Here is a 26,712-nt window from a genome sequence, read left to right as displayed (position 1 = left end):
TACGCCGGGCCCGCCCCGCCCCGAGCGCGCGCCGCCGGCCCCGCCCCCCGCCGGCCCCCCTCCTTCGGCCCGCCCCTTCCGCGCGGACGAAGCCCCGCCCCGCGCGTCCTTCCGCCGGGCGCGCGCCGCGGCACTGGACGGCAGGGGACTGGGGGGGCGCCGTGGCCGAGCGTTCGCGCGGAATGTTCCACCGGCCCGGCGCGCGGCGGGGGGGACCCGCGGAGAGACCGGTCGGGCTGTCCCTGTTAGGAAGTCTGCGCCGCGGTCTGCGGTTCCCGCGTCCCCCCCCGCCCCGCCGCAGTGTGACGCGCTGGATCGCCCGGGCAGGTGATCGCCAGTCACGGATGCCGAAGCGCTTCGGTTTTTTAGGCGCTGATTTCGCCGCGGGGCTTGGTGGGGGAGGGGGCGGTCGCTAAAAAGCCCCTGGGAGATCGCTCTTGTTAAACTTGTTTGCGTGACCATGGAAATGTATAAAGGGAAGAAAAATGAATAGATAAAATATATGAATGAAAATAAAATAAATATAAAATATGTGAAATATAAATATAGAAATTAAATATTTTATGTGTCATTTTATGTAAAAAATAAAATAAATACAGACTTTAAAACAAAACTAAACAATAAAAAATAAAGAAAAATCAAAAAATAAACTTATTTTGAAAAGGGCATTCTGCTCCTCTTGCAATAATCATCTGAGGCCGGCACAACCAGAAGAAGCCTTTGTTATTTAGTCGCCTTTTCCTTCTTTTATTTTTCCCCGCTATTTATGAGCTATCCAAAGGTGGAGGAAGGCCCTGTGTGATCCAGGAACTGCACAGATCAAACAACGGAAAATGCAAAAGAGTGTGAATGTGACAAGGTGTGGCGTGGTCTACAATTGCAAGTGGAGCCCCGAGGGAGGACAGGCAGGTGGAGGAGAGAGGCTAGCTGGGGAACCCAATGAGGCAGGTGAGACTTAATGGAGTGGACATAGCAGTCACTTTGCAATCAAGCAGTCCTGGTTTTAAATTTGGGCACCTGCCTGCACTTATCAGCGTAAAAATTTTAACTGTCTTTTCCCATCTGCAAAACAAAAAGAGCAAAACTTCCCCAGGATTCTAAAGGTTAAATGAAATGAGGGGTGTGGAGCAGCTACAGTCCAGGGGTCCTCAAACTTTTTAAACAGGGGGCCAGTTCACTGTCCCTCAGACCGTTGGAGGGCCAGACTATAATTTTAAAGAACTGTGAACAAATTCCTATGCACACTGCACATATCTTATTTTGAAGTGAAAAAACAAACGGGCAAAAAACACCTGCATGTGGCCCGTGGGCTGTAGTTTGAGGACGCCCCATGCTATACATGGTCTCTGGCTCAAATGTTGGTTCCATCGTGTCACAGTACACAGCACCCAAGACCTCCCAGCCCAAACTCAGTGGTTAGGATTTAGTAAGGCAAGTGGCAGGACATGAGTAAAAGCTTGGAAGTGGGTTGGTCCAGTGGGAATGATACACAGGCTTTGTTGGGGATCCGCGTTGGGAGCCCAGTTTATAAGGAGCTTTGAGAGCTGGTGTGAGAAATCCTCATGGTCAAATGACGGCTGGTCTTGTGGGGCAATGCTAGAAGGAAAAAGGGTGTGGTATGGGGTATCCGAACCAGGCTGGATTTTAAGGAGACAAAGAATCCCTCCAAAAAGTGAGAAAACTTCCCAGTTTATTCCACAAGGCCTGTGTAACTCCAATGCCAAAATCGAAGACCAACAGTATCAAAGAAAAAAAAAAACCAGGAAACTCTTCCTTTCTCACTATGATTTTGTTATAAAAACAAAATTAAGATGTTATCTAATCCAACAATGTGACAGTAAAAAGAATTCACACCATGACAAAGTAGGATTTATTCCAAAAATGGTGATTTAAGATAAAAAAACCTACTCATGATAACATCCCTATAAAGTATAATTTGGTTAGCAAAACTTAGACTTATCAAAAAAGAAAAAAAAAAAAGGAAGATAAAGTATAATTTGGCAATATCTATCAAAATTTTATGTCTACTTTTTGATTCAGTTCTGGTAATACGTTTTGTCTGTATATGTATAAAATGATCTATGTAAAAGGCAGCATTGATTGATTAATTAAAAATAAGTGTTCTATCAAACTTTTTAAACGGGGAAAAAAAGAAAAAAGAGATTGAGAAAAAAAAGAAAAGGAAACAAAAGTGTTCTATAAGGATTAAATAAATTATGTTCACTATGCAATACCCTCCAGCTCTAAAAAGAATGACTGTTTAAGACTAGATTTATATGGTAAGATCTTTGGGTGTCTTGATCTGTCTTCTGTTGCTTATAACAGAATACCTGAAACTGGATAGATTATAAAGAAAAGGAATTTATTTCTTATACTTCTGGAGGTTGAAAAGTCCAAGGTCCAAGTGTTGCACCTGGTGTGAGTCTTCTTGCCGGCAGGGACTCTATACAGAGGAGATAGAGGAGGAGATGACAGGAGATGGCAGAGAGCATCCCATGGCGAGGGGTTGAACATCCTAACATGCTCATTCAGGTCTTTTCCTCTTCTTTTTTTTTTTTTTTTTGAGACAAGAATCTCACTCTCCTGCCCGGGCTAGAGTGCCGTGGCATCAGCATGGCTCACAGCAACCTCAAACTCCTGGGCTCAAGCAATTCTCCCGCCTTGGCCTCCTAGAGTGCTAGGATTACAGGTGTGAGCCACCATGCCCAGCCCAGAAATTTATGGGTGTATGGTCCCAATGTGTATATTCATGCAAATGGGGGTCTTGCTCTTGCTCAGGTTCCTCTCCAACTCCTTAACTCAAGCAATCCTTCCCCTTGGCCTTTTCCCTCTTCTTATAAAGCCACCAGTTCCCCTCCCATGATAACCCATGAATCCATTAACCCATGAATCCATGAATGGGTTAATCCATTCATGAGAGCTGAGCCCTCACACCCTCACCTCTTAAAATCCCCACCTCTTAATACTGACTACATTGGGAGTTACATTTCAACATGAATCTTGGAGGGTACAAATATTCAAACCACAGCACCAGAAGAAGTGAAATAAAACTCAAGGTATAACAATGATACGGTGTGTCACTTCTTGTGAAAGCAAGAAAAAGGAGAGAAAATGTACATTTATTTGCTTGTATTTGCAGAAATTCTATAATACACGAGCAATGAATGTAATCACTATAAAGGTAGGGCGACCATAAATTTGTCATTCAAATGGAACCGTTTCTAGAGTGAAACGGGGTGTTATTCATCAATACTCCAGGACGACAGGTGGAAATTGCCATTGTCTTGAACAAATTGGAATGTATGATCAACCAAAGGGTGCAGAGTGGGTGGGGGAATGAGGATATTTTTATTGTAATTTTTAAAACCATCGGTCAGTGGTGAACTGGAAATAAAAACAATTCGTTCTCTTTTTTTTTCTATTTTTTTAATAAAAAATTTTAGATAATTTTCTTTTTTTCTCTGTCTTTTTCATAGCCATATCTAGTTCGGGACAGAAAACAACTCGTTCTTTTAGCACAGGTAGTTTGAAGCACTGCCTTAAAGAACGGTAAACCACAGACAGGAGACACGGAACGTAGTGAACACGCCGTCGCTTTCACACACCGGGCACTTAGGGCGGTTGCACAGGTGGAGTTCGCCAGCCAATCCGAAGTCGGAGCGTGCGAGGCGCGAGCCAGTGGGAGAAGCCTTGGCGGGCTCCAGCCTGGAGGGGTGGAGCTGTGCGTCCCTCAACGCCGGGGGGTGTGGGGGGCGGTGCTAAGCTCAGGCTCCCACACCCGGCGCTCTGGCCTGCAACAGGCGCCGCTCTGTGGCAGCTCGGGGTTCCCTCTGGGCGCGCGCTGGAGGACCGCGCTCGTTTCCTTTCCGGCTTGGCTGCCCGAGGCTCGGCGGCCGCGGCTGAGCTGGAGGAAAGATGGCGGCGGCCGTGCGACAGGACCTGGCCCAGCTCATGAACTCGAGCGGCTCTCACAAAGACCTGGCGGGCAAGTGAGTGTCTCCCAGGGGCCGCGGGAGTGTGCAGGTGTGGGAGGCGAGCCTTTGCGGTGACCTCCTCGGGCTCTCGCGCGTGAGGCGGGGAGCGGGGCCTGAGCACGGAGGGGGCGGGCCTCGGGTCTCAGAGGCCGGGAGCCCCGGAAAACTGCGGGGACCTCGAGGCCGGAGACCCTCGGGGACTGTCAGCTTCTTCAGTCCTCCGTAGCATCCTTCCTGGCCACCCCCGGGATTCTGGGGGCGCGCCGTGAGAGATGCCCGTCCTGGCCTTGGCATCCTTCCCTGGCTCCCCTCTTGCCACCGCTGGGCAAACCTGGCTTCTCCCTTTGCACCTGTGCCTCCCTCCTTTTTGGCCGAGGGACATTGGTCTTCTGGGGCCTCGATGCGGCCTGTTCCGGGGACGTGGCTTCTTGCGGCTGACGGCGGCCCGAGGAGGAGGGAGGTGCGGCTGCTGTCCTGCCGTGTGGAGCCCCTCGGGCCGGGTCCTGCAGGCCCTTGTGGTTTGGGCGTTTCTCCCTGCCACCAACTCTGAAAATGGGCACCCAGGCGGAAAATGCCCTCGATATCTCGGGTCGGGGTGTCTGAGAGCAGTGTGGCGTTTGCAGGAGTCTGGATCGTTGAGGAATTGTGTCGACGTTGGGGTAGCATGGTTAGGTCCCCTCCAAGTTAAAATCGGTGACAGTGTGCTTGCCCTGCAAGAAGTTGTTCAGCAGTGTTTTTTGTTTTTGTTTTTTTTTTTCTTTTTGGAGACAGAGTCTCACTGTTGCCCTGGCATCAACCTCAAACTCCTGGGCTCAAGCCATCCTCCTGCCTCAGCCTCCCGAGTAGCTGGGACTACCTACAGGCATGCACCACCATGCCCAGCTAACTTTTTCTATATTTTTTTAGTTGGCCAATTGATTTCTCTCTATTTTTATTTATTTATTTATTTTTTGAGACAGAGTCTTGCTTTGTTGCCCAGGCTAAAGTGAGGGCCATGGTGTCAGCCTAGCTCACAGCAACCTCAGACTCCTGGGCTCAGGCAGTCCTGCTGCCTCAGCCTCCCGAGTAGCTGGGACTACAGGCATGTGCCACCACGCCCGGCTAATTTTTCCTGTATATATTAGTTGGCCAATTAATTTCTTTCTACTTATAGTAGAGACAGGGTCTCGCTCTTACTCAGGCTGGTTTTGAACTCCTGACCTCGGGCAATCCGCCTGCCTCGGCCTCCAGAGTGCTAGGATTACAGGCATGAGCCACTGCGCCCGACCTCTGTATTTTTAGTAGAGACAGGGTCTCGCTCTTGCTCATCCTGGTTTCGAACTTCTGATCTCCAGCGATCTTCCCGCCTCGGCCTCCCAGAGAGCTAGGATGACAGGCATGAGCCACCGAGCCTGGCCAGCAGTGTTAATCATAAGTAGGTAGCTAGATCTGTCGATATGGTTCATTTTCTCGTCGTAGATTTCACAGCACTGTTGTTTTCTGTTAAGGCACATGCTTTCTGTTTAAAGTGTGCCTCTCAGGTTGATACTAGTGTTTGCAGCCTGACAGCTGAGATCACTTTGATCTATATTAATAAAGAAACACCTGCTCTAACCAGGACATTGAACTCCTGGGTTTTAGGTAGGCTTCGCTGTCATTTCTTTGTTGGTAAAGGTACTTTTTAATTGTCTACTTTTCTTAGTCGGAAATTTAGCTATATATTCTGGGCATGACTACTTTGTGCTGCATTTTCCCACTCAGGAAAAGGGAGATACTAAGAGGACTTATTCTTTTTTTTTTTTTTTTTGAGACAGAGTCACCTTGTTGCCCAGGCTAGAGTGAGTGCCGTGGCATCAGCCTCGCTCACAGCAACCTCAAACTCCTGGGCTCAAGTGATCCTCCTGCCTCAGCCTCCCGAGTAGCTGGGACTACAGGCATGCGCCACCATGCCCGGCTCATTTTTTTCTATATATATATATATATATATATATATATATATATATATGTATATTAGTTGGCCAATTAATTTCTTTCTATTTAGAAAGAAGAGTAGAGACGGGGTCTCGCTCTTCCTCAGGCTGGTTTCGAACTCCTGAGCTCAAACGATCCACCTGCCTCGGCCTCCCAGAGAGCTAGGATTACAGGCGTGAGCCACCGCGCCCGGCAAGAGGACTTATTCTTGCCTGAGTTAACTGAGGACAAAATGAGTGTGTGTGTGCACACATATTTATCACACTTACATCCCTTAGAACAGTACCTGACACATAGCAAATGCTGTAAGATTGTTGTTGTTACTGTTATTAAGCAGTAAATAAATACATAGCTGGCTTATTCCATGAGTTGAAAATAGGTTGAATATATCTTCATGGGTCAAATCCTTTTTGCATGTAATTTTTATCAATATGGATGAAAGTAAAACTGGCTTATATTTTTCCCCATGTTGCTTTGCTTTTTACTTTGTTGAAGAGAAATAAGTGCATTAGTTGTCAGAGGAGAGGGAACTTTTCAAGCATTTGTAGAATTCTGAAACTTCAGCTAAATATTTACTTCCTCAGCTATGAACTGGAGATGAATAGTAGTATTTATTTTATAGGATGTTGCAGGTGTCTTTCTGTGTAATAAACCAAGAACTCAGCAGTGTAAAACGACTATTATTTCTCAGGATTCTGGGGGTTGACTAGGCTGTTTTGCTGGTCTGGGCTCACTCGTGAACAATTCAGCTGGGGCTGGACTCACATGTAATATCTGGCTGTTGTCTGGGTCTCTCTCCATGTACCGTGTTTCCCCGAAAATAAGACAGGGTCTTATATTTAGTTTTCCTCAGGAAGACACCCTAGGGCTTATTTGCAGGGGATGTGTTATTTTTTTTCAGCATGGTACAACCATCTACATTGCTTCAAATACAGTGAAGTCGTCTTCTTCTGGAACATCATCATAACTCTCCAAACCCCAAATTCCATCCTGAATTTCTTACGACTCTATTTCCTTTAGAACCATTGGCCCCAGTCTCTTCTGTCTAGCAACAGAGCTCTCACAGGGCAGAAGAGAAGGACTGCTTGTCTTCTTTCCCTCTGCAACGAAATGCATGGGTTGTGCAGATGCGCTGCATAGCCACACCCGTCACTAGGGCTGATTTTCGGGGTAGGGCTTCTATTGACCAAATGCTTAGACATCCTGCTAGGGCTTATTGTATGGGTAAGTCTTATTTTCGGGGAAACACAGTATGCAGTGTCTCAGTAGTTTAGCTGGAGCTTTCTTTTTTCTTTTTTTTGAGACAGAATCTTGCTGTTTCACCCGGGCTAGAGTGCAGTGGCATCATTATAGCTCCCTGCAACCTCAAACTCCTGAGCTCAAGTGATCCTCCTGCCACAGCCTCCTGAGTAGCTGGGATTACAGATGTGTGCTGTGACGCTCCACTAATTTTTTTCTGTGTTTAGTAGAGACGGGTCTCGCTCTTGCTCAGGCTGGTTTCGAACTTCTGACCTTGAGCGATCCACCTGCTGCAGCCTCCTGGAGTGCTAGGATTACAGGCGTGAGCCACCTCGCCCAGCCAATATACTTGCTTTCTTAAATTCAGTTTGATTTATTACAGTTTTGAGAAATCAGACAAAGCAAGATAGTGAGAATTTTGTATAGAGAGTCAGTAAGTGCTGAATGGTAGCTTGAGGATGTGCCCTATGAAATATGAGTTGTAAATCTGAATGAGTTCTGTTTTTATAAATTTGTTTTTGACTATATTCTGGATTACTTTCTGAATAATTGCAAAGCCATTAAGTTTGTAAAATGCATTTCACTAGTGTTTTTAAAAAAGTATTATGATTAAGACAAAACCTATAAAGAATAGTGTAACACTCATGTACTCACCACTCAGTTCAAAAAATAAAATGTTACCAATACTGTTGTATATTTGCATTCTTATGATGTGGCAAGTACTGTTTGAGGCACTGGGTGTATAGCAGTGAACAAAACAGACAAAAATCTCTGTCCTCGTGGAGCTTGTGTTTTAGGAAGGAATTTGCCATTGCCTAATAAGCGTCATTGTTCCTGTTTTTAGCATTTCTCCTATGCATTTTATTTTATTTTATTTTATTTATTTTTTATTTTTTTGAGACAGAGTCTCCCTTTGTTGCACAGGCTAGAGTGAGTGCCATGGCATCAGCCTCACAGCAACCTCACAGCAACCTCAGACTCCTGGGCTCAAGCCATCCTCCTGCCTCAGCCTCCCGAGTAGCTGGGACTACAGGCATGCGCCACCAGGCCCGGCTAGTTTTTTTTTTCTATATATATCAGTTGGCCAATTAATTTCTTTCTATATTTATAGTAGAGACGGGGTCTCACTCTTGCTCAGGCTGGTTTCGAACTCCTGACCTTGAGCAATCCGCCCACCTCGGCCTCCCAGAGTGCTAGGATTACAGGTGTGAGCCACTGCGCCCGGCCTCCTATGCGTTTTAAAATGCTCATTTGAATCTTACGTGGTCATGGATATTAGGAAGAACGGTTGTTAGAACTGAATGCAAATAAGGAATAAATAGGTACTGTCTGACAGCATAAAGGATGTTCTATCAGTGTGTTTGGCTTGGTGGAGTTTATTTTGTACAGATTAACATACAATCTCTAATGTTTGCTTTCATTGCCTAGTCAACATTATCCTATTGTTGGTGACTCTAGGATTCATTAGGTCCACAAGAGGAAAAGGTTCGGGGTCATCTCTTTTTTTTTTTTTTTTTTTTTTTTGAGACAGAGTCTTTCACTTTGTTGCCCAGGCTAGAGTGAGTGCTGTGGCATCTGCCTCACTCACAGCAACCTCAAACTCCTGGGCTCAAGCGATCCTCCTGCCTCAGCCTCCTGAGTAGCTGGGACTACAGGCATGCGCCACCATGCCCGGCTGATTTTTTCTATATATATTACTTGGCCAATTAATTTCTTTCTATTTATAGTAGAGACGGGGTCTCGCTGTTGCTCAGGCTGGTTTCAAACTCCTGACCTTGAGCAATCCGCCCTCCTCGGCCTCCCAGAGTGCTAGGATTACAGGCGTGAGCCACCGCGCCCAGCCTGGGTCATCTTAAATAATGCCTGTGTAATACACAGTTGAAGGAAATATAGCTTACCTTTTAAGGCATTTGAGAGGAAATTGGCTTTTTAGTTTAAATTCATAACTAAAATTTTTGAGAAAAAAATGGCACCTTAGATTGAGTAATTTGGAGTCATAGATTCACTCTTCCTTTTGATGGGCTTGAAATTTTTAAAAAAATTCTGGTATACTGTACTGAAAACTAGAAGAAATGGCACCTTAGAATTGTAGATTTAGTATTTCTTGTGATGGACCAAAAACTTAAAAAGGCTGGGCACAGTAGCTCACACCTGTAATCCAAGCACTTTGGAAGGCTGAGATGGAGCCCAGCTTGGGCAATGGCAAGACCCCTGTCTCTACAAAAAAATAAAAAAATTAGCTCACCTATAGTCCCAGCTACTCAGGAGGCCAAGGCAGGAGGATGGCTTGAGCCCAGAAGTTTGAGGTTACAGCAAGGTATGAAGCCACTGCACTCTCTAGCCTGAGCAACAAAGCAAGACCCAGTCTCAAAAAAAAAAAAAAAAATGAAAAAGAAAAATCCCAAACAAACAGATAAAACTGTGGTGTACTGTAAAGAAAACCACAAACTAGAACACTGTTAAAGAAGCCAGGGTGAACAGAAATGAATAAATACACATCAAAGTTAGAAATGAATGAATAAACCTCCAAGCCTGCATTTGAAAATACAGTGCCCTCTGAGCATCCTTTTCATTTGATATTGTTTTAGGTATCGTCAGATCTTGGAAAAAGCTATTCAGTTATCCGGAGCAGAGCAACTAGAAGCTTTGAAAGCTTTTGTGGAAGCAAGTAAGTGAAATGGAAATTCTGTGTTTGCCTTGCATTACTAAGATAGGACTTTAAAGCCTTCTCAAGCCTTTGTTTTATGTCAGATTATCAGTGTTAAATACGCATGGAGATCGATTGATTGATTTTAGAATGTAAACTATTTACAACTCAATTTTTGATAAATTGTCTTCAGAATTGGAATCCCAATTAAGGTTTGGTGTAGTTACTGTTACAGTCGCTGATGAGAGACAATAGAGCGTAATGATAAAGAGAATAATTTGAATGCCAATCCTGGCATGGTATTTTATGAGCTCTGTGATCCTGGGTAAGTTATTTAACATCTTTGTGCCGCCTCTTCCTCCTCTATAAAATGGGAATATGATACTTACCCTGTAGAATCATCGGGAGATTAAATGAGTTAATGCACCTAATAATTAGTGCTTAGAATAGTATCTGGCATATAATGAGTGCTGCGTTAAGTGTAAGCTGTTATTAATGTTAAGAACATTCCTTTTGAAGTGAGAACTAGAAATTTGCATTCTTTGAGACGCATTTCCCTACACCCTGACTTAAAACATATCAAAGTCTCTTGAAAACTACCCAAAATTGAGGCTGGAATTTATAGTGAGTTAACAATATTAATGATACCTGATAGTGCTTTGCAGTTTACAGTGTGTGTTTTTACCCACATTATCTCTCACATAGACTCCTTTTTATAGCCCTGTGACCAGACAACATACATACGGGCATCCCTTAAGATGAGTCTCAGGATTAAATGACTTTTCTTTCCTTCCTAACTCCCTCCCTTCCTTCCCTTCCTTTTTTTTCCCTTTCTTTTCTTTCTTTCCTATCTTTCTTTCTTCCTTTCCTTTTTTCAGACAGGGTCTCACTGTGTCACCCAGGCTAGAGTACAGTGGTGTCATCAGAGTTCACTGACATCTCAAACTCCTGGGCTCAAGCGATCCTCCTGCCTCAGCCTCCCCAGTAGCTGGGACTACAGGCATGCGCCACCATGCCCGGCTAATTTTCCTTTTTCTTTTTGTAGAAAAATGTAAATGAGACTGGGCTCGGTGGCTCATGCCTGTCATCCTACCACTCTGGGAGGCCGAGGCGGGCGGATTGCTCAAGGTCAGGAGTTCGAAACCAGCCTGAGCAAGAGCAAGACCCCCGTCTCTATTATAAATAGAAAGAAATTAATTGGCCAACTAATATATATAGAAAAAATGAGCCGGGCATGGTGGCACGTGCCTGTAGTCCCAGCTACTCGGAAGGAGGCTGAGGCAGGAGGATCGCTTGAGCCCAGGAGTTTGAGGTTGCTGTGAGCTAGGCTGACGCCACGGCACTCTCTCTAGCCTGGGCAACAAAGCGAGACTCTGTCTCAAAAAAAAAGAAAAATGAAATGATGAAAAACGAATAATGCATTGAAGGCTGCACCAGTATAGATCGTTTTTAGTATTAATTCCAGGTAAAGATTGATTGCTTAATGAAAGCATTCACGTCACTCCTGTTTTCTCATCTCTCATTTTTTCCAACAAGTGGTGAACGAGAATGTCAGTCTTGTGATCTCCAGACAGCTGCTCACCGACTTCTGCACGCATCTCCCTAACCTGCCCGACAGCACAGCCAAAGAGACCTACCATTTCACCTTGGAGAAGATCCAGCCTAGAGTCATTTCATTCGAGGAGCAGGTAAAAATCCGAGGGGCAGTGGTCTTTGAACTTGAAATAGCATTGATTTTGAGAGTCAGGCGTCATCCAATCCTTAAAGGAGATAACCGTTCGATTTCATGTCTGACAAAACAATGTGCCAGACGGCATTTTGCACTGCAAAATCAAGTCAATGTTAGGGTTCTGCAACTCCAGCTGACACTTGCTCATAGATTAAGGTCTGATTTTATGACCCAAATGTTACTCTTTAGAAAACTTTTTAAAAATTGGTAAAAATAGGCCGGGCAAGGTGGCTCATGTCTATAATCCTAGCACTCTGGGAGGCCAAGGTGGGCGGGTTGCTCAAGGTCAGGAGTTCGAGACCAGCCTGAGCAAGAGCGAGACCCCGTCTCTACTAAAAATAGAAATAAATTAATTGGCCAACTAAAAATATATAGAAAAAGTTAGCCAGGCATGGTGGCACTTGCCTATAGTCCCAGCTACTCGAGGGGCTGAGGCAGGAGGATCGCTTGAGCCCAGGAGTTGGAGGTTGCTGTGAGCTAGGCTGATGCCATGGCACTCACTCTAGCCTGGGCAACAAAGTGGGACTCTATCTCAAAGAAAAGAAAAAAAAATTGGTAAAAATAGTCCGAACACACAGGAAAACTCTAGCATCATGTATACAGTAACTTAAAAGCAAAATTTAACATTTAAACTGCAATATTGCCATCATCCACATTGCAGAAATGTGGTTTCAGTTCACTACTTTGATATTCTATGAACATAAAATTCATAGAAAAATGTGGTGGTCTAGGTAAACTTTTAACATTGACTTGCCAGCTTAATATGCTGAATTGCCATAATAGATTAACTTATCTACTTATTTTAGTTACTAATGTCTAGCTGAAATAATTTAACATGTGTATCTCCTATTCCAGGTTGCTTCCATAAGACAGCATCTTGCATCCATATATGAGAAAGAAGAAGACTGGAGAAATGCAGCCCAAGTGTTGGTGGGAATTCCTTTGGAAACAGGACAAAAGTATAGTAAATAGTGGCTATCGGATGACTATGTATAGGATATATAAATTGTTCACTTGTATTTTTGCTTACATTCTAGTATAGGAAACAGGCAAGCAATTTAACAAATAAAACACATACATTTTATAGTATGTTAGAAGATGATAAATGCTATGGAGAAAAGCAAAGGGGCAAAGTGGAGACAGGTTGCATGTACCCTTCTTTTCTTTTTTCTTTTTCTGAGACAGAGTCTCGCTTTGTTGCCCAGGCTAGAGTGAGTGCCGTGGCGTCAGCCTCGCTCACAGCAACCTCCAACTCCTGGGTTCAAGCGATCCTCCTGCCTCAGCCTCAGGCTGAACGAGAGTTTCGAACTCCTGACCTCAAGCAATCCGCCTACCTCAGCCTCCCAGAGTGCTAGGATTACAGGCGTGAGCCACTGCAACCTGCCGCATGTATCCTTAAATAGGGTGACTGGAGTGGTGGAGTGGCCCTGATGTCACTTTCTCAAAGACTTGAAAGAGCTATGAGAGGAAGAATATCACTACATACTCTTAGAGGGGATGGCTAGTGTGAAGGCCCTAAATGAGAACAGGTTCGAAGTGTTTTCTTAATAACAGCAAGGAAGAGGCCGAGTTTGATGGCTCACACCTGCAATCCTAGCACTCTGGAAGGCCTAGGCGGGAGGATTGCTTGAGCTCAGGAGTTCAAGACCAGTGTGGGGAATTTTCAAGAAAGGGAGCAAAGAAATGGGGTAAAAGGGGCCGGGTACAGTGGCTCACGCCTGTCATCCCAGCTCTCTGGGAGGCCGAGGCGGGAGGATCGCTCGAGGTCAGGAGTTGGAGACCAGCCTGAGCCAGAGCGAGACCCCGTCTCTACTAAAAATAGAAAGAAGTTAATTGGCCAACTAAAAATATATAGAAAAAATTAATTAGCCGGGCATGGTGGCGCATGCCTGTAGTCCCAGCTGCTCGGGAGGGTGAGGCAGAAGGATCGCTTGAGCCCAGGAGCCAGGAGATTGAGGTTGCTGTGAGCTAGGCTGATGGGACAGCACTCTAGTCTGGGCAACAAGGAGAGACTCTGTGTCAAAAAAAAAGAAAAGGAAAACCACCTGTAATCTCACTACCCATAGATAATTGCTATTACTATTTTGATATGTGCATATAGAAATACATTTTCATGGTGTTTTACAACACTGTTTTATCCAGTTTTTTCACTTAGCAAAAATACATGATGAATTATCACATAGTAATGATTATAACTGTACTGTGTAGTATTCTACCATTTTTATGCACTGTAGCTTGATTACCATAAATATCATAATAGGTGATTTCCAATTTTTTTTCTTAGTATAGATATTTGTAAATAACTTGACAAATGAATATTCTTGTACATACATATGTGGGCACATCCCTTACTATCTTTTCAGGATTTGTTTTCATGAGATAAAGTATAATGGGTTGGCTGGGCACAGTGGCTCACGCCTCTAATCCTAGCACTCTGGGAGACCGAGGCGGGCGGATTGCTTGAGGTCAGGAGTTCGAAACTAGCCTGAGCAAGAGCGAGACCCCGTCTCTACTGTAAAAAGAAAGAAATTAATTGGCCAACTAATATATATATAGAAAAAAATTAGTCAGGCATGGTGGCGCATGCCTATAGTCCCAGCTACTCGGGAGGCTGAGGCAGGAGGATTGCTTGAGCCCTGGAGGTTGAGGTTGCTGTGAGTGAGGCTGACACCACGGCACTCTAGCCTGGGCAACACAGTGAGACTCTGTCTCAAAAAAAAAAAAAAAAACGTATAATGGGTTAAGGATATATGCATTTTAAAGGACTCAAAGGATTGTTGCAGATGGTATTGCCAAATCGTTTTCTAGGAAGGTTGTGCTGGCATATAGTCCCACTACTGGTACGTGATACGGCCCTGAACTGCGCAGTGGCTCTCTTAAGATCTTTAGCTTACCTGAGATTATCTGAGGATTAGAAGTAGCTAAGATATAATGTGATCAAAATAGTGTTAAAAATAATAAAACTTCAAGAAAACTTATTTTTTAGTTTTTCTATGGTATAATGTAGACAAGTTTGATTCCTTTTTAACTATATATATATATATATATACATGGGGGAAAATAGCCATATTTTCTATCATTCCTACAAATTTTCTTGATAAAACATTGTGTCAGGCCGGGCGCGGTGGCTCACGCCTGTAACCCTAGCACTCTGGGAGGCCGAGGCGGGCGGATCGCTCAAGGTCAGGAGTTCAAGACCAGACTGAGAAAGAGCGAGACCCTGTCTCTACTGTAAATAGAAAGAAAAAAAAATTGTGTCATTGTGTGTTTTCCTGTTACGTCCTAGACAGTACAACGTAGATTATAAGCTGGAGACTTACCTGAAGATTGCCAGGCTCTACCTGGAGGACGATGACCCGGTCCAGGCAGAGGCTTACATAAATCGAGCATCACTGCTTCAGAATGAGTCAACCAATGAACAATTGCAGATACATTATAAGGTAACAGCTGAGCTGATCTGGAATTAATTTTGCATTAGAGAATTGTACCATCCTAAGATGTTCCAGAACATCAGATAAATGCTCTTAACTATTAGAAATTTGTTCTCTCTCTCTCTCTCTCTTTCTTTTTATTTGTTCTCCTAACTGCAACATTTTCCCTTTACAGGTATGCTATGCACGCGTTCTTGATTATAGAAGAAAATTCATTGAAGCTGCACAAAGGTACAATGAGCTCTCTTACAAGACAATAGTCCATGAAAGTGAAAGACTAGAGGCCTTAAAACATGCTTTGCACTGTACCATCTTAGCATCTGCAGGTAAACACATAATTTATGCTTCAATAAACAGTTATCTTAGTGACTTCAGGTTGGTTACTAATGGAAAACTTAGCAAGGAACTATTCTTCAGAGGAATGGCTTTTTAATACAATTGTGGTGAATTTAGTTTAAGCATTTAAACAGTTAAAAATGGCAATAAAATTGTCAAAGTAATTTAATATGCATGTATCAGTCTGTTACCTGTGTGTGTTAGGAATACTTAAGAGAGATAATATAAAGTTCAATTTTCCTAAAATTTCAATGAAGGTATAGATGTTAAATGAAGTGAGAATTACACAGAAGGAAACAAAAATTAAAATCTAGAGATTGATGGAATGGTAATTAACCCTTTGCACTCGGATGTCGAGTGTGACTTGACACGGCTGGCATCGGTAGCAGCTCACGTGTGGAGCCACACTCAACACGTAGCTTCACCGCGGGGGGAGGGGGATTTTTGTCTTTTTTTCCAGTATCTTCTTGTTTCCATTAGCATGAAAGGACAAGTAAACTGTAAATGCCGTCTCAACTGGTGCCACCACCTAAGCTTCTCTTTTCCGTAGGCAGCAGTCTTGAGTAGCAGGGTGCAGGGCATGAGTCGTTGCATCATGCCTTTTTGAGCTTTTTGACTCTAAAATGGTGGTGCACATTGTTTTTCTGGGGGCTCGAGGTCAGTGTTGTACATTCCTATATATTGTACAAAGAATGCCAAAAGAGAAAAAAATGAACAACCGATAACACATGTGAAATTTATTGGGAAACTAGTACATGATCGTGTTGGAGAATTCAGAGACGGCACACTAACTTCCAGGGGTAGATTATTATCCACTAACTTAGAGCAACGTTTGGATGGAAAGCTCCATGTATTCACACCTCACCCTAACAAAAACCACAAAGATTGTGTTGTTTGTTCTAACAGCAAAATCAAAGGAGGAAGAAGAGAGACAATTTATATTCGTGAAACATGTGAATGTAAACCAGGTCTTCATGGGGGTGAATGTTTCAAAAAATATCACACCATGAAAAATTATAGAGATTAAAATTACTCTTTGAATGTATCAATAATTTGAAATATAAAAAAATTCAAATAAATAAGTTTGTATGAAAAGAAACTCCAGCTTTTTAGTCTACTGCCACGCTTTGTAAAATCTAGGGTATTTTTTTTTTTTTTAGACAGAGTCTCGCTTTGTTGCCCAGGCTAGAGTGAGTGCCGTGGCATCAGCCTAGCTCACAGCAACCTCAGACTCCTGGGCTAGAGCGATCGTTCTGCCTCAGCCTCCCGAGTAGCTGGGACTACAGGCATGCGCCACCACGCCCGGCTAATTTTTTTTTTATATACATATCAGTTGGCCAATTAATTTCTTTCTATTTATAGTAGAGACGGGGTCTTGCTCTTGCTCAGGCTGGTTTTGAACTCCTGACCTTGAGCAATCCGCCCGCCTCGGCCTCCCAGAGAGCTGGGATGACAGGCGTGAGCCACCGCGCCCGGCCAAATCTGGGGTATTTAAAAAATTAAATCCCGAGTAGAATAAAGGAATCGAGAAAAAAGCAAGCCAAGTGCAAAGGGTTAATGTACTGTTTTTGGAATTTTTGTGTGTGTGTGTTTATTTTTATTTAACCTTCAAGCCTCAGTGTTAGACCTGGCATTCATCTTTTTCTTCAATAAATATAACAAACCAGTCTTTGTTCTTTCTACTAAATTATAGCATGTAAAGTCACTCAGTTTATAAAGTGGAAAGGGCATTAAGAGGAAATGCTAATTCTAAACCTTGACTTTTTAAAAATCATTCTGGAATCTTTAGTTGAGAGCCTAATGACATGTTCAGACTACACATTTCATTCATTATAAAGTGGTAATTTCCTTTTTGTTACTGAAAAGGCAGTACATAAGCGTGTTACTGCTTCATTTTCTAAACAACTATTACTGGTTTCATATATTTCCTTCACTATAAACATGTTCTTTATACCTAAATGGTAGCATGATATACACACTTTTGCTACTTGCTTTTTTCTTTTTTCTTTTTTTTTTTTTTTTTTGAGACAGAGTCTTGCTCTGTTACCTGGGCTAGAGTGAGTGCCGTGGCGTCAGCCTCGCTCACAGCAACCTCAAACTCCTGGGCTCAAGCGATCCTCCTGCCTCAACCTCCTAAGCAGCTGGGACTACAGGCATGCGCCACCATGCCCTGCTAATTTTTTCTATATGTTTTTAGTTGTCCAGCTAATTTCTATTTTTTTTTAATAGAGATGGGGTCTCATTCTTGCTCAGGCTGGTTTCGAACTCCTGAGCTTAAGTGATCCTCCTGCCTCAGCCTCCCAGAGAGCTAGGATTACAGGCGTGAGCCACCATGCCTGGCCTTCGTGTTAAGTATATACATCTTAGTGATCTTTTTTTTTTTTTTTTTTTTCAAATTTTTATAAAATTTTTTTTCTATCTTGTTTCTTTTCCTTTTTTGCTAGCACCTTGATCTTGGATATCTTAGTGATCTTTACATGTTAGTACATATGACTCATTCTTTTTGATTTTCTTTTGTTTGGCTTTACCATAATTTATTTAGTCAATTACAGACAACACTGTAGTGATTGTGCACATATATGAGTATATGTATAGACTAAATTTCTGGATCCAAAGGTACATACTTTTTTTTTTTTTTTTTTTTTTTTTTTTATTTGGGGAGAACTTGAAGTAGAATGAAGGTACATACTTTTAAACTGTTGATAGAAATTATACATTGCCCTGTAATCTTACACTCCAGACAAAAATGTTCATAAGTGCCTGATTCGTCACACAGGTATTACCAAATTTTTTTTTTAATTTAATTTAATTTTTTATTTTAGCATATCATTGGGGTACAAGTGTTAAGGTTACCTATATTGCCCATGCCCCCCTCGCCCCTACCAAATTTCTTGATCTCTGTTGATCTGGTAGATGAAAAATAGTATCTCACTTTAATTTTAATTTGCATTTCATTTATTATGAAGTACAAGTAAGGAAGAGAAAGAAAATAGAAATTTACCTGTACTTTTAACCACTTATAACCTTTTGGTTTCTATCTAGGTCTTAGCACATGAATATACATTTGATCCTCCTTATCTGTGGATTCCATGTTTGTGAACTTACCTACTTGCTAAAAATTTATTCGTGACCCCAAAGCCAATACTTACCGTGTTTTCACAGTCATTTGTAGACTTGTGCAGAGTGGCAAAAAACTGGACCCAGAGCATACATTTTCAGCTCTGGCTGAATAAGTTGATGCTCTGCTGTTGTTTTCAGCTCTTACACTACAAACAAGTGTCCTTTTCGTGGTCTATTTACTATCATGTTTTTCACACTTTTGTGCTTTCATCGGTGATTTTGCTTTTTAAAACGGCCCCCACCCAGCGTGCTGAAAGTGCTGTCTAGTGTTCTTAAGTGCCTTGCAGAGAAAATTTGTGTGTGAGATAACCTTCATTCAGGTGTGAGTTAGAGCGTTGGTCAGGAGTTCAATGTTAATGAGTCCAAGGATATATTAAATAAGATCTCTTTAAATGGGCGCACACATAAAACAAGGCTATAGATTGATTGGCTGACAAAAATGTTGTGACCAGAAGCCCACGGCACTTATTAACGCCTAGGGGTATTTCCCATAGGAGGAGCAGTTGTGTATTTGCTAATTCAGTGTTGGCAGCAATTTTATCGACTGTAACCACTGTGAATCATGAGTATGGACAGTATATTTTAGCAGGCAAAAGCGGGGTCTTTAGATGGATTATTTTTTATTTTATGTATTTTTTTTTTGTTGCCCGGGCTAGAGTGCCGTGGCGTCAGCCTCGCTCACAGCAACCTCAGACTCCTGGGCTCAAGCGATCCTCCTGCCTCAGCCTCCCGAGCAGCTACAGGCATGCACCACCATGCCCGGCTCATTTTTTCTAATATATATTTTTAGTTGGCCGATTAATTTCTTTCTATTTATAGTAGAGACGGGGTCTCGCTCTTCTTGCTCAGGCTGGTCTCGAACTCCTGACCTCCAGCTGATCCTCCCACCTTGGCCTCCCAGAGTGCCGGGATGGGATGACAGGCGTGAGCCGCGGCTCCAGGCCGTAGATGGATCATCTTTAATGAAGGAGCACCGTAGAAATGTTTGCTGTTCATCTGTCTCTCTCAGGACAGCAGCGTTCTCGGATGCTGGCCACTCTCTTTAAGGACGAGAGGTGCCAGCAGCTCGCCGCGTACGGGATCCTGGAGAAAATGTACCTGGACAGGATCATCCGAGGGAACCAGCTGCAGGAGTTCGCCGCCATGCTGATGCCACACCAGAAGGCGACCACGGCTGACGGTAACGACCGTGTCTCGCGGGCGCGCGGTGGTAGACGTTTGCCTTCCTCTGGTGCGGACTAGCAGACGCCATATCGAATTAGAAGCCTCTCGCCATCCTTTTACATTTCTGTATAGCCCACTTCCTGATAAAAAGAGGAGGGACATTATATCGACTGAAGACGAGCATCCTACACAAACATGGGCTTCCAGTGTAAAAATAGCCTTATCGTTAAAGCATTTTGTGAAATGATGCGTTTTTGTTTTTTGCAAACTGTAAGAGCAGAAAAATTATAGGCTATGCTTATTATAATGCCTGGTTTTTAAACAACTCAAACCGTCGATAAGTAAAATCAATCCTGATGCAGCTAATCCTGATCTGACCTGATCTAATTCCGTCCCAAGCTTCAGACTGGAATAGCGTGATTCTAACCCCGTCTTATTTTAGGTGCATCAGAATTTGGCATAGTTGCTTGCCCCAAGGTTACTCAGGGTAAAGTGTTGCCCACAAGAATAGAACTTGGTGTCGTGTTTCCTAGTTCGGGGGTGTATTTGCTTGAGTCAGACTGTGTTTGCCAGGAAAGAAGTTTTTAATAGTTGCTTGTTCATAACATTAATTATTTTATGTCCATTTGTCTAGAGAAAGTTTTAAAGAAGCTTGTAATGATGACACACACGATAATAAAACTATAGATGTAGGACATCAGAAACATGGAAAAGATCAAGATAAAAATGCAGATGAGTTTAGCTGCAGAGAGAGTCATTAACGTGGGGGCTAGCTAAAAGATGTGCACTTCATGCAAGCTTACTGCCCTGAGTTAAGCCAGACCATTGTGAAGGGATGTATTGACCTACTATTGAATTTCTTTTATTTAATTGCACTTTAAGAAGCAATTGAGTTGATTCTCATGTTTCTATAAAGGAAATATTCTTTTTCCCATACAATATTCTTTATGTAGATCATCAGGAAAAAAGTGAGACTCTGTCTCAAAAAAAAAAAAGCGAAACCCCAAACCCAAAGGGTTAAATCCATTTACCTATTTAATAATTACTTACCATTTGCTCATTTTCTAATTATGTTATTTTTATTTAATTGCATATTAGCCAAATAAGGCATTTTGGTTACTTGAAAAAAAATTGTTTTTAGAGACAGGTTCTCAGTCTGCTGCTTAGGCTAGAGTGCAGTGGCACAATCCTGGCTCACTGCAGCCTCAAACTCCTGAGCTCAGGTAATCCTCCTTCTCAGCGCCATGAGTAGCTAGAACTACAGGCATGTGCTACCACGCCTGGCTAATTTTTTTTTTTTTTTTTTTTTTAGACAGAGTCTCACTTTGTTGCCCGGGCTAGAGTGAGTGCCGTGGCGTCAGCCTCGCTCACAGCAACCTCAGACTCCTGGGCTCAGCGATCCTCCTGCCTCAGCCTCCCGAATAGCTGGGACTATAGGCATGCGCCACCATGCCCGGATCATTTTTTCTATATATAGTAGTTGGCCAATTAATTTCTTTCTCTTTATAGTAGAGACGGGGTCTCGCTCTTGTTCAGGCTGAACTCCTGACCTGGAGCAATCCTCCTGCCTCGGCCTCCCAGAGTGCTAGGATGACAGGCGTGAGCCACCTCGCCCGGCTTTTTTTTTTTTAATTATAAAAGTGAGGTCTCACTGTGTTGCCCAGTACTTTAAAAATTTTAGTCAGAGAAATAATGATGATGATTTTAAGTTACTACATGCCTAGAAGTGTTCAGGATAAAGAAAGTGTCTTTTTAGAGTGTAAAACTAGTTTCAAACTTACAACTATCTTATTTATGTTTATTTAAGGTTCCAGCATCTTGGACAGAGCTGTTATTGAACACAATTTGTTGTCTGCAAGCAAATTATATAATAATATTACCTTTGAAGAACTTGGAGCTCTCCTAGAAATCCCCGCAGCTAAGGTATTTTCTTGATTCCAATATATAGAAAGGAAGTTAAGAGACAAAACTAGGGAATAATGAGAAAATAAAATATATAATTGATAAATGTTAGCAACTACCACAAAAATTACACATAAAAAGCCTCAGTAGGCCGGGCGTGGTGGCTCACGCCTGTAATCCTAGCACTTTGGGAGGCCGAGGCGGGCGGATTGCTCAAGGTCAGGAGTTCGAAACCAGCCTGAGTGAGACCCCGTCTCTACCAAAAATAGAAATAAATTAATTGACCAACTAAAAATATATATACAAAAAATTAGCCGGGCATGGTGGCGCATGCCTGTAGTCCCAGCTACTCGGGAGGCTGAGGCAGTAGGATCGCTGAGCCCCGGAGATTGAGGTTGCTGTGAGCCAGGCTGACGCCACGGCCCTCACTCTAGCCTGGGCAACAAAGTGAGACTCTGTCTCAAAAAAAAAAAAGCCTCAATAAATGGAAATAAATTATTTAAATATTAAACTAGTACAACAATAGTATTAGAAAGTACTTTCTTAGAGAGTTCATGGGGTAATAAATACTGTGGAAATTGAAATGCAGTAACACTAGTTTATTCTTTTGAGGTGTGGACCCGGTGAGTAGAAAATTTGTTAGTTTGATTTTATTTTGAGCAGAGGCGAAAATGGATGAAAAAGTTATATTCAAGTAAAAATTCTATAAGAAAAACAGATCCCGATTAACTTAAAATAATGAAATAAGAAATAATGAGTATTATTATTATACTCAGAATACTTATATTTCTTATATTATAAATACTTAATATTTCTTATACTCAGAAAGAATTGGGGAAATAGCCAGGTTTACAAGATTTATTCTTCTAGTGAATGGCAAATCAGCACATATGTAAAGCTTAGTGGTAGGTACTTAAACCAAAAGCTTTCAGTTCTCTTATGTGAGTAACTGTTAGATATAATTAAAGTTTCTGAGAGTTTTTTGTTTTTTTTTTTATAGGCAGAAAAAATAGCATCTCAAATGATAACAGAAGGACGTATGAATGGATTTATTGACCAGATCGATGGAATAGTTCATTTTGAAAGTAAGAGGTTTTGTGCATTTCTGTCATCATGAAATGCCAGTGAACTGTTTTATATTTGTGATTAAAACACCTTGAACCATGTCTTTTGACCCAGAATCTTGTTACTGGAATGAACGCATTTCCGAAAGAAATAATTTAAAGTAATTTTTAAGAAGTTATATTCATGAATCTACTTAATGCCGCATTTTCTATGTTAAAGAAAACTTTGAAACTTGAATTGTGCTACCAGTTCATTCATTTACTCATCAAACATTTAGGGACCGCGTATCATGTATCAGGCACGTAGCAAGGGCAGCTGTATTTCCTGTTCAGCAGCTCATTACGCTAATGCAGGCAGACTGGGCAGTGGATCCCTTAAATTTCTCACTGTCTAATGCCTTCTCAGCTTCTTATTCCCACCTAGTTTACACCCTTTGGTCAATTGACTCTTCTGCTTTCTTCCAGCTCATGCGACCCTTTTTTATGTTTACTTCTCTCCCTGTTTAGCTTAGATTCCGTGGTCCATTATTTCAGTTACTTTTTTTTTTTTTTTTTTTTGAGACAGAGTCTCACTGTGTTGCCCAGGCTGGAGTGAGTGTCGTGGCGTCAGCCTCACTCACAGCAACCGCCAACTCCTGGGCTCAAGTGATCCTCCTGCCTCAGCCTCCCGAGTAGCTGGGACTACAGGCATGCGCCACCATGCCCGGCTCATTTTTTGTATGTATTTTTAGTTGTGCAGCTAATTTCTTCCTATTTTTAGTAGAGACAGGGTCTCGCTCTTCTGGCCCAGGCTGGTTTCGAACTCCTGAACTTGAATGATCCTCCCGGCTTGGCCTCCTAGCGTGCTAGGATTATAGGCGTGAGCCACTACACCCTACCAAGTATCATTTATTAAATAAAACACCCTTTCTGTTAAAATTGTGATCTTTGACATATGTTAGGTTCCTATGTTTGACTCTATTTCTGTACTCTCTTTGGTTCTACTGATCTGTAACAAGATGATAATAATTTCACTTAAAATACTCAATAGTATTTTGGGGGTTCGTTCATGTTATGACTTGCAGTAAGTATTTCAACCCCTTTTTCAGGGTGAATGGTATTCCATTGTATCGATATACTGCAATTCCACCACCATTTTTCATTTTCAGAATTACCTTGGCCATTCTCAAATATCAATTCTTTCTTATTAACTTTAATCATTTTGTCCTGGTTAGAAAGCAAAATAGAAAAAAGAAGGGTTGTCTTTGGAGTTTTCTCAAAGTTATGTATTAAGGAGGAAGAACTGATATTTTTATATTATTGCGTTTTTCCACCTGGGAATGCAATTTGTGTCTACTCAAGTTATTTTATAGATTTTTGTCATTAAAAAAGTGCATTAAATCTGTGCACTTTTTTTTGTAAATTTTGGTGCTGCCTTGAATGAGACATACCCCTCAGTTTTTAATTTCTAACTTCATATTGCTGGTATGTAGAAAAACCTGGTGGATTCAAGATGACTTGTTTGTTTAAATGTTATAATATTTATCCTTCAAAGTCAGAGACAGCCTTGAATACGTGAATAGACTTGCTTTCCCCAGGAGGTGGCAGTGTCTACAAATCAGTAAATGTTAGTGGTGAAAAAACCAGCTTCAGTGAAGTTGTCTTTTTCTGTGGCAGTTGTGGGTAACGGTTGGTTTTATTTTGTTTTCACTACTACTACCATGTTTCCCCAAAAATGAAACAGGGTCTTCTATTTATTTTTCCTCCAGAAGACACCCTAGGGCCGATTTTCAGGAGATGTGTTATTTTGTTTAAGCACGGTACAACCATCTATATTGATTCAAACATAGTGAAGTCGTCGTCTTCTGGAACGTCATCCTCACTCTCCAGACCCCGAATCCCACCCTGAATGTCTTGCGACTCTGTTTCCTTTAGAGCCACCGGCCCCGATCTCTCCTGTCGAGCACTAGAGCTCTCACGGGGCGGATGAGAAGGGCTGCTCCTGTTCTTTCCCGCTCCGCGACGACACGCGTGGGTTGTGCAGATGCGCTGCGCAGCCACGCCCGTCACCAGGGCTGATTTTCATAGCCACGCCCACCACCAGGGCTGATTTTCATAGCCACGCCCATCACCAGGGCTGATTTTTCATAGCCACACCCACCACCAGGGCTGATTTTCATAGCCACGCCCATCACCAGGACTGATTTTTTTTCATAGCCACGCCCACCACCAGGGCTGATTTTCATAGCCACGCCCACCACTAGGGCTGGTTTTCGGGGTAGGGCTTCTATTGCCCACATGCTTAGACATCCTGTAGGGCTTATTTTACGGGTAGGTCTTATTTTGGGGGGGAACCCAGTAATAATGTGTATCCGCATGTATCTTTTTGTTTTGTTTTTATACTTTGTGGCTAGTGATTTGGGTACTCTTTCTTAACTATTGCTTAATTAGCTTAATTTTATTAGCCAAGATTTTTGGAGTAAACTTTAAAAAAAAATTGATACTACCTTATTTATCTTTTCACTCACATTTGCTATGAGCACAGAGGAGTGATTGCAGTTTTGTACGTTTATTCTCTTTTTTCTGTAGCCCGGGAAGCCCTACCAACGTGGGACAAGCAGATCCAGTCACTCTGTTTCCAAGTGAATAACCTTTTGGAGAAAATTAGTCAAACAGCACCAGAATGGACAGCACAAGCCATGGAAGCCCAGATGGCTCAGTGAATCCTTGCGGAACTTATGTGCACATTGCGTCTTTCTCCATGTTGTGCAAATTAATTTCACTCTCTCTCTCAAAAGCATTTGCATCATGTATTTCAATCCCTTTTATGCTGGATTCCATTTAAAGAAGACATCCTTAGAGCAGAAAAAAGTACAAGCATTTAAAAATACCTAGTTCCCATATCTTCAGGGTCTCTGTGTATTAAGCTAACTCAGACGTTTTGAAAGCTTTTCCTTTGAACAAAGTAGGTGACATAATCTGTGGCTAAAAAGTTTGGGATTTTGTGATAACTTTGTAGTCATGTAAAACTGAAGTGCTTTGTGCCTCTCCAAACGTGGTTATTCTAATAAATGGAGAAATGAGCCAAATAAAAGTAGTACTTTGTTTTCAATTAGCGTAGAATGGCTTGTTCCTTTTTTCCTTCAATTCAGCATGCCACAGGGGCAATGGCCTGAAAAAGGGTGAAAATATTTTCTGTCTGTCTAAAACCTCCCCCACTCCTTTTGGGAATTAAAACCAGCATCCCTGCTTCAGGCCAGTGGGCAGGTGGGCAGGGGAGTGTCCTTTTTGGAAATTTTCTTTCTTTCTTTCTTTTTTTTTTTTTTTTTTGAGACAGAGTCTCACTCTGTCGCCCGAGCTAGAGTGCTGTGGTGTCAGCCTCGCTCACAGCAACCTCAGACTCCTGGGCTCAAGCGATCCTCCTGCCTCAGCCTCCCGAGTAGCTGGCACTAGAGGCATGAGCGATTGTCTTAGCAGAAGATGGGATGAATCAGAAGCATCAAGCATAGCTGAGCAGCCATAGCCTGAATCTGAACACATCCCCTTTAAAAGCGCTGTATTTCTGTATTTCTAGAGGCAGGACGTTGGTTCTTTAAGACGGGAGTCTGCCAGCCTCCTCCTCATTTGCTGGCAAATTAACAAACTTCTCTTTCCTTCTCCTCAAACCACTTAATCCTCGTTCTTCTCACGCGGCCTTGGGGACAAGTGCCAAGCTTCGGTAACAGGGTTTGGTGGCCCTTGGTGGGCCCGTTGTCCCCTGCAGAATGGCACCCCGTGACACCAGCTACAATTGGAAGAGGCAGGAAGCAGCCCCAGGTCAAGCCGTGGGTCTCCGCTGGGAGAAACGTGGTCTTTCCGGGGGGGAGAAAGGGAGGAACCGCCCCGGCAGGTGCCGGAGCCTGTTTAACCCCAGAGGAGCTGCTTTCTCTCCCTCCCCAGAGTCAGATGCAGCTCACGGCCAGCTGAACCTTGTTGGACAGAAGGAAGCGGATCTAAAAACATCCAGACACCCTCGGCCATTTCTCTGAGTGAGTTCCTCAGCGTGCTGCACGCCAAGACCCTCAATTGCACCCATTTGGGGACGGTTTGGGACCTTCTAGCCCTGGGGCAGGGCATTGGTCCGGAGGTGGTGCCATTTGGGATGGCGTCTGTCCCTTTGTATTCCCATTTGATTGAC

At 42.8% G+C, this 26,712-nt stretch overlaps 1 protein-coding gene across 2 annotated transcripts; it reads left to right on the top strand.

The window, feature by feature from the left end:
* The first annotated feature begins 3,809 nt into the window (after positions 1 to 3,809).
* Positions 3,810 to 25,632, top strand: COPS4 (COP9 signalosome subunit 4). 2 transcript variants are annotated; one of them, XM_075998770.1, is made up of 10 exons: positions 3,813 to 3,989; positions 9,752 to 9,831; positions 11,347 to 11,498; positions 12,395 to 12,498; positions 14,826 to 14,979; positions 15,146 to 15,296; positions 19,436 to 19,606; positions 21,398 to 21,513; positions 22,493 to 22,577; positions 25,125 to 25,632. In XM_075998770.1, exons 1-10 carry the CDS (start codon positions 3,916 to 3,918, stop codon positions 25,256 to 25,258), a joined length of 1,221 nt encoding a protein of 406 aa, XP_075854885.1. In that variant the 5' UTR covers positions 3,813 to 3,915; the 3' UTR covers positions 25,259 to 25,632. The 2 variants fall into 2 exon arrangements, with proteins under 2 accessions (XP_075854886.1, XP_075854885.1); XM_075998771.1 differs by lacking the exon at positions 22,493 to 22,577 and having other exon boundaries at positions 3,810 to 3,989.
* The last annotated feature ends 1,080 nt before the right edge of the window (positions 25,633 to 26,712 follow it).

This window comes from Microcebus murinus, chromosome 29 (genome assembly GCF_040939455.1).
Source record: "Microcebus murinus isolate Inina chromosome 29, M.murinus_Inina_mat1.0, whole genome shotgun sequence".
In the NCBI taxonomy this organism is placed as follows: domain Eukaryota; kingdom Metazoa; phylum Chordata; class Mammalia; order Primates; family Cheirogaleidae; genus Microcebus; species Microcebus murinus.
This window is presented reverse-complemented; position numbering and strand designations above follow the sequence as displayed.

Coding starts and splice junctions, on each gene's coding strand:
- COPS4 (XM_075998770.1), top strand. CDS start 3,916: ATGGCGGCGGCCGTGCGACAGGACCTGGCCCAGCTCATGAACTCGAGC. Junction 3,990..9,751: donor CACAAAGACCTGGCGGGCAA/GTGAGTGTCTCC, acceptor ATATTGTTTTAG/GTATCGTCAGATCTTGGAAA. Junction 11,499..12,394: donor TCATTTCATTCGAGGAGCAG/GTAAAAATCCGA, acceptor CTCCTATTCCAG/GTTGCTTCCATAAGACAGCA.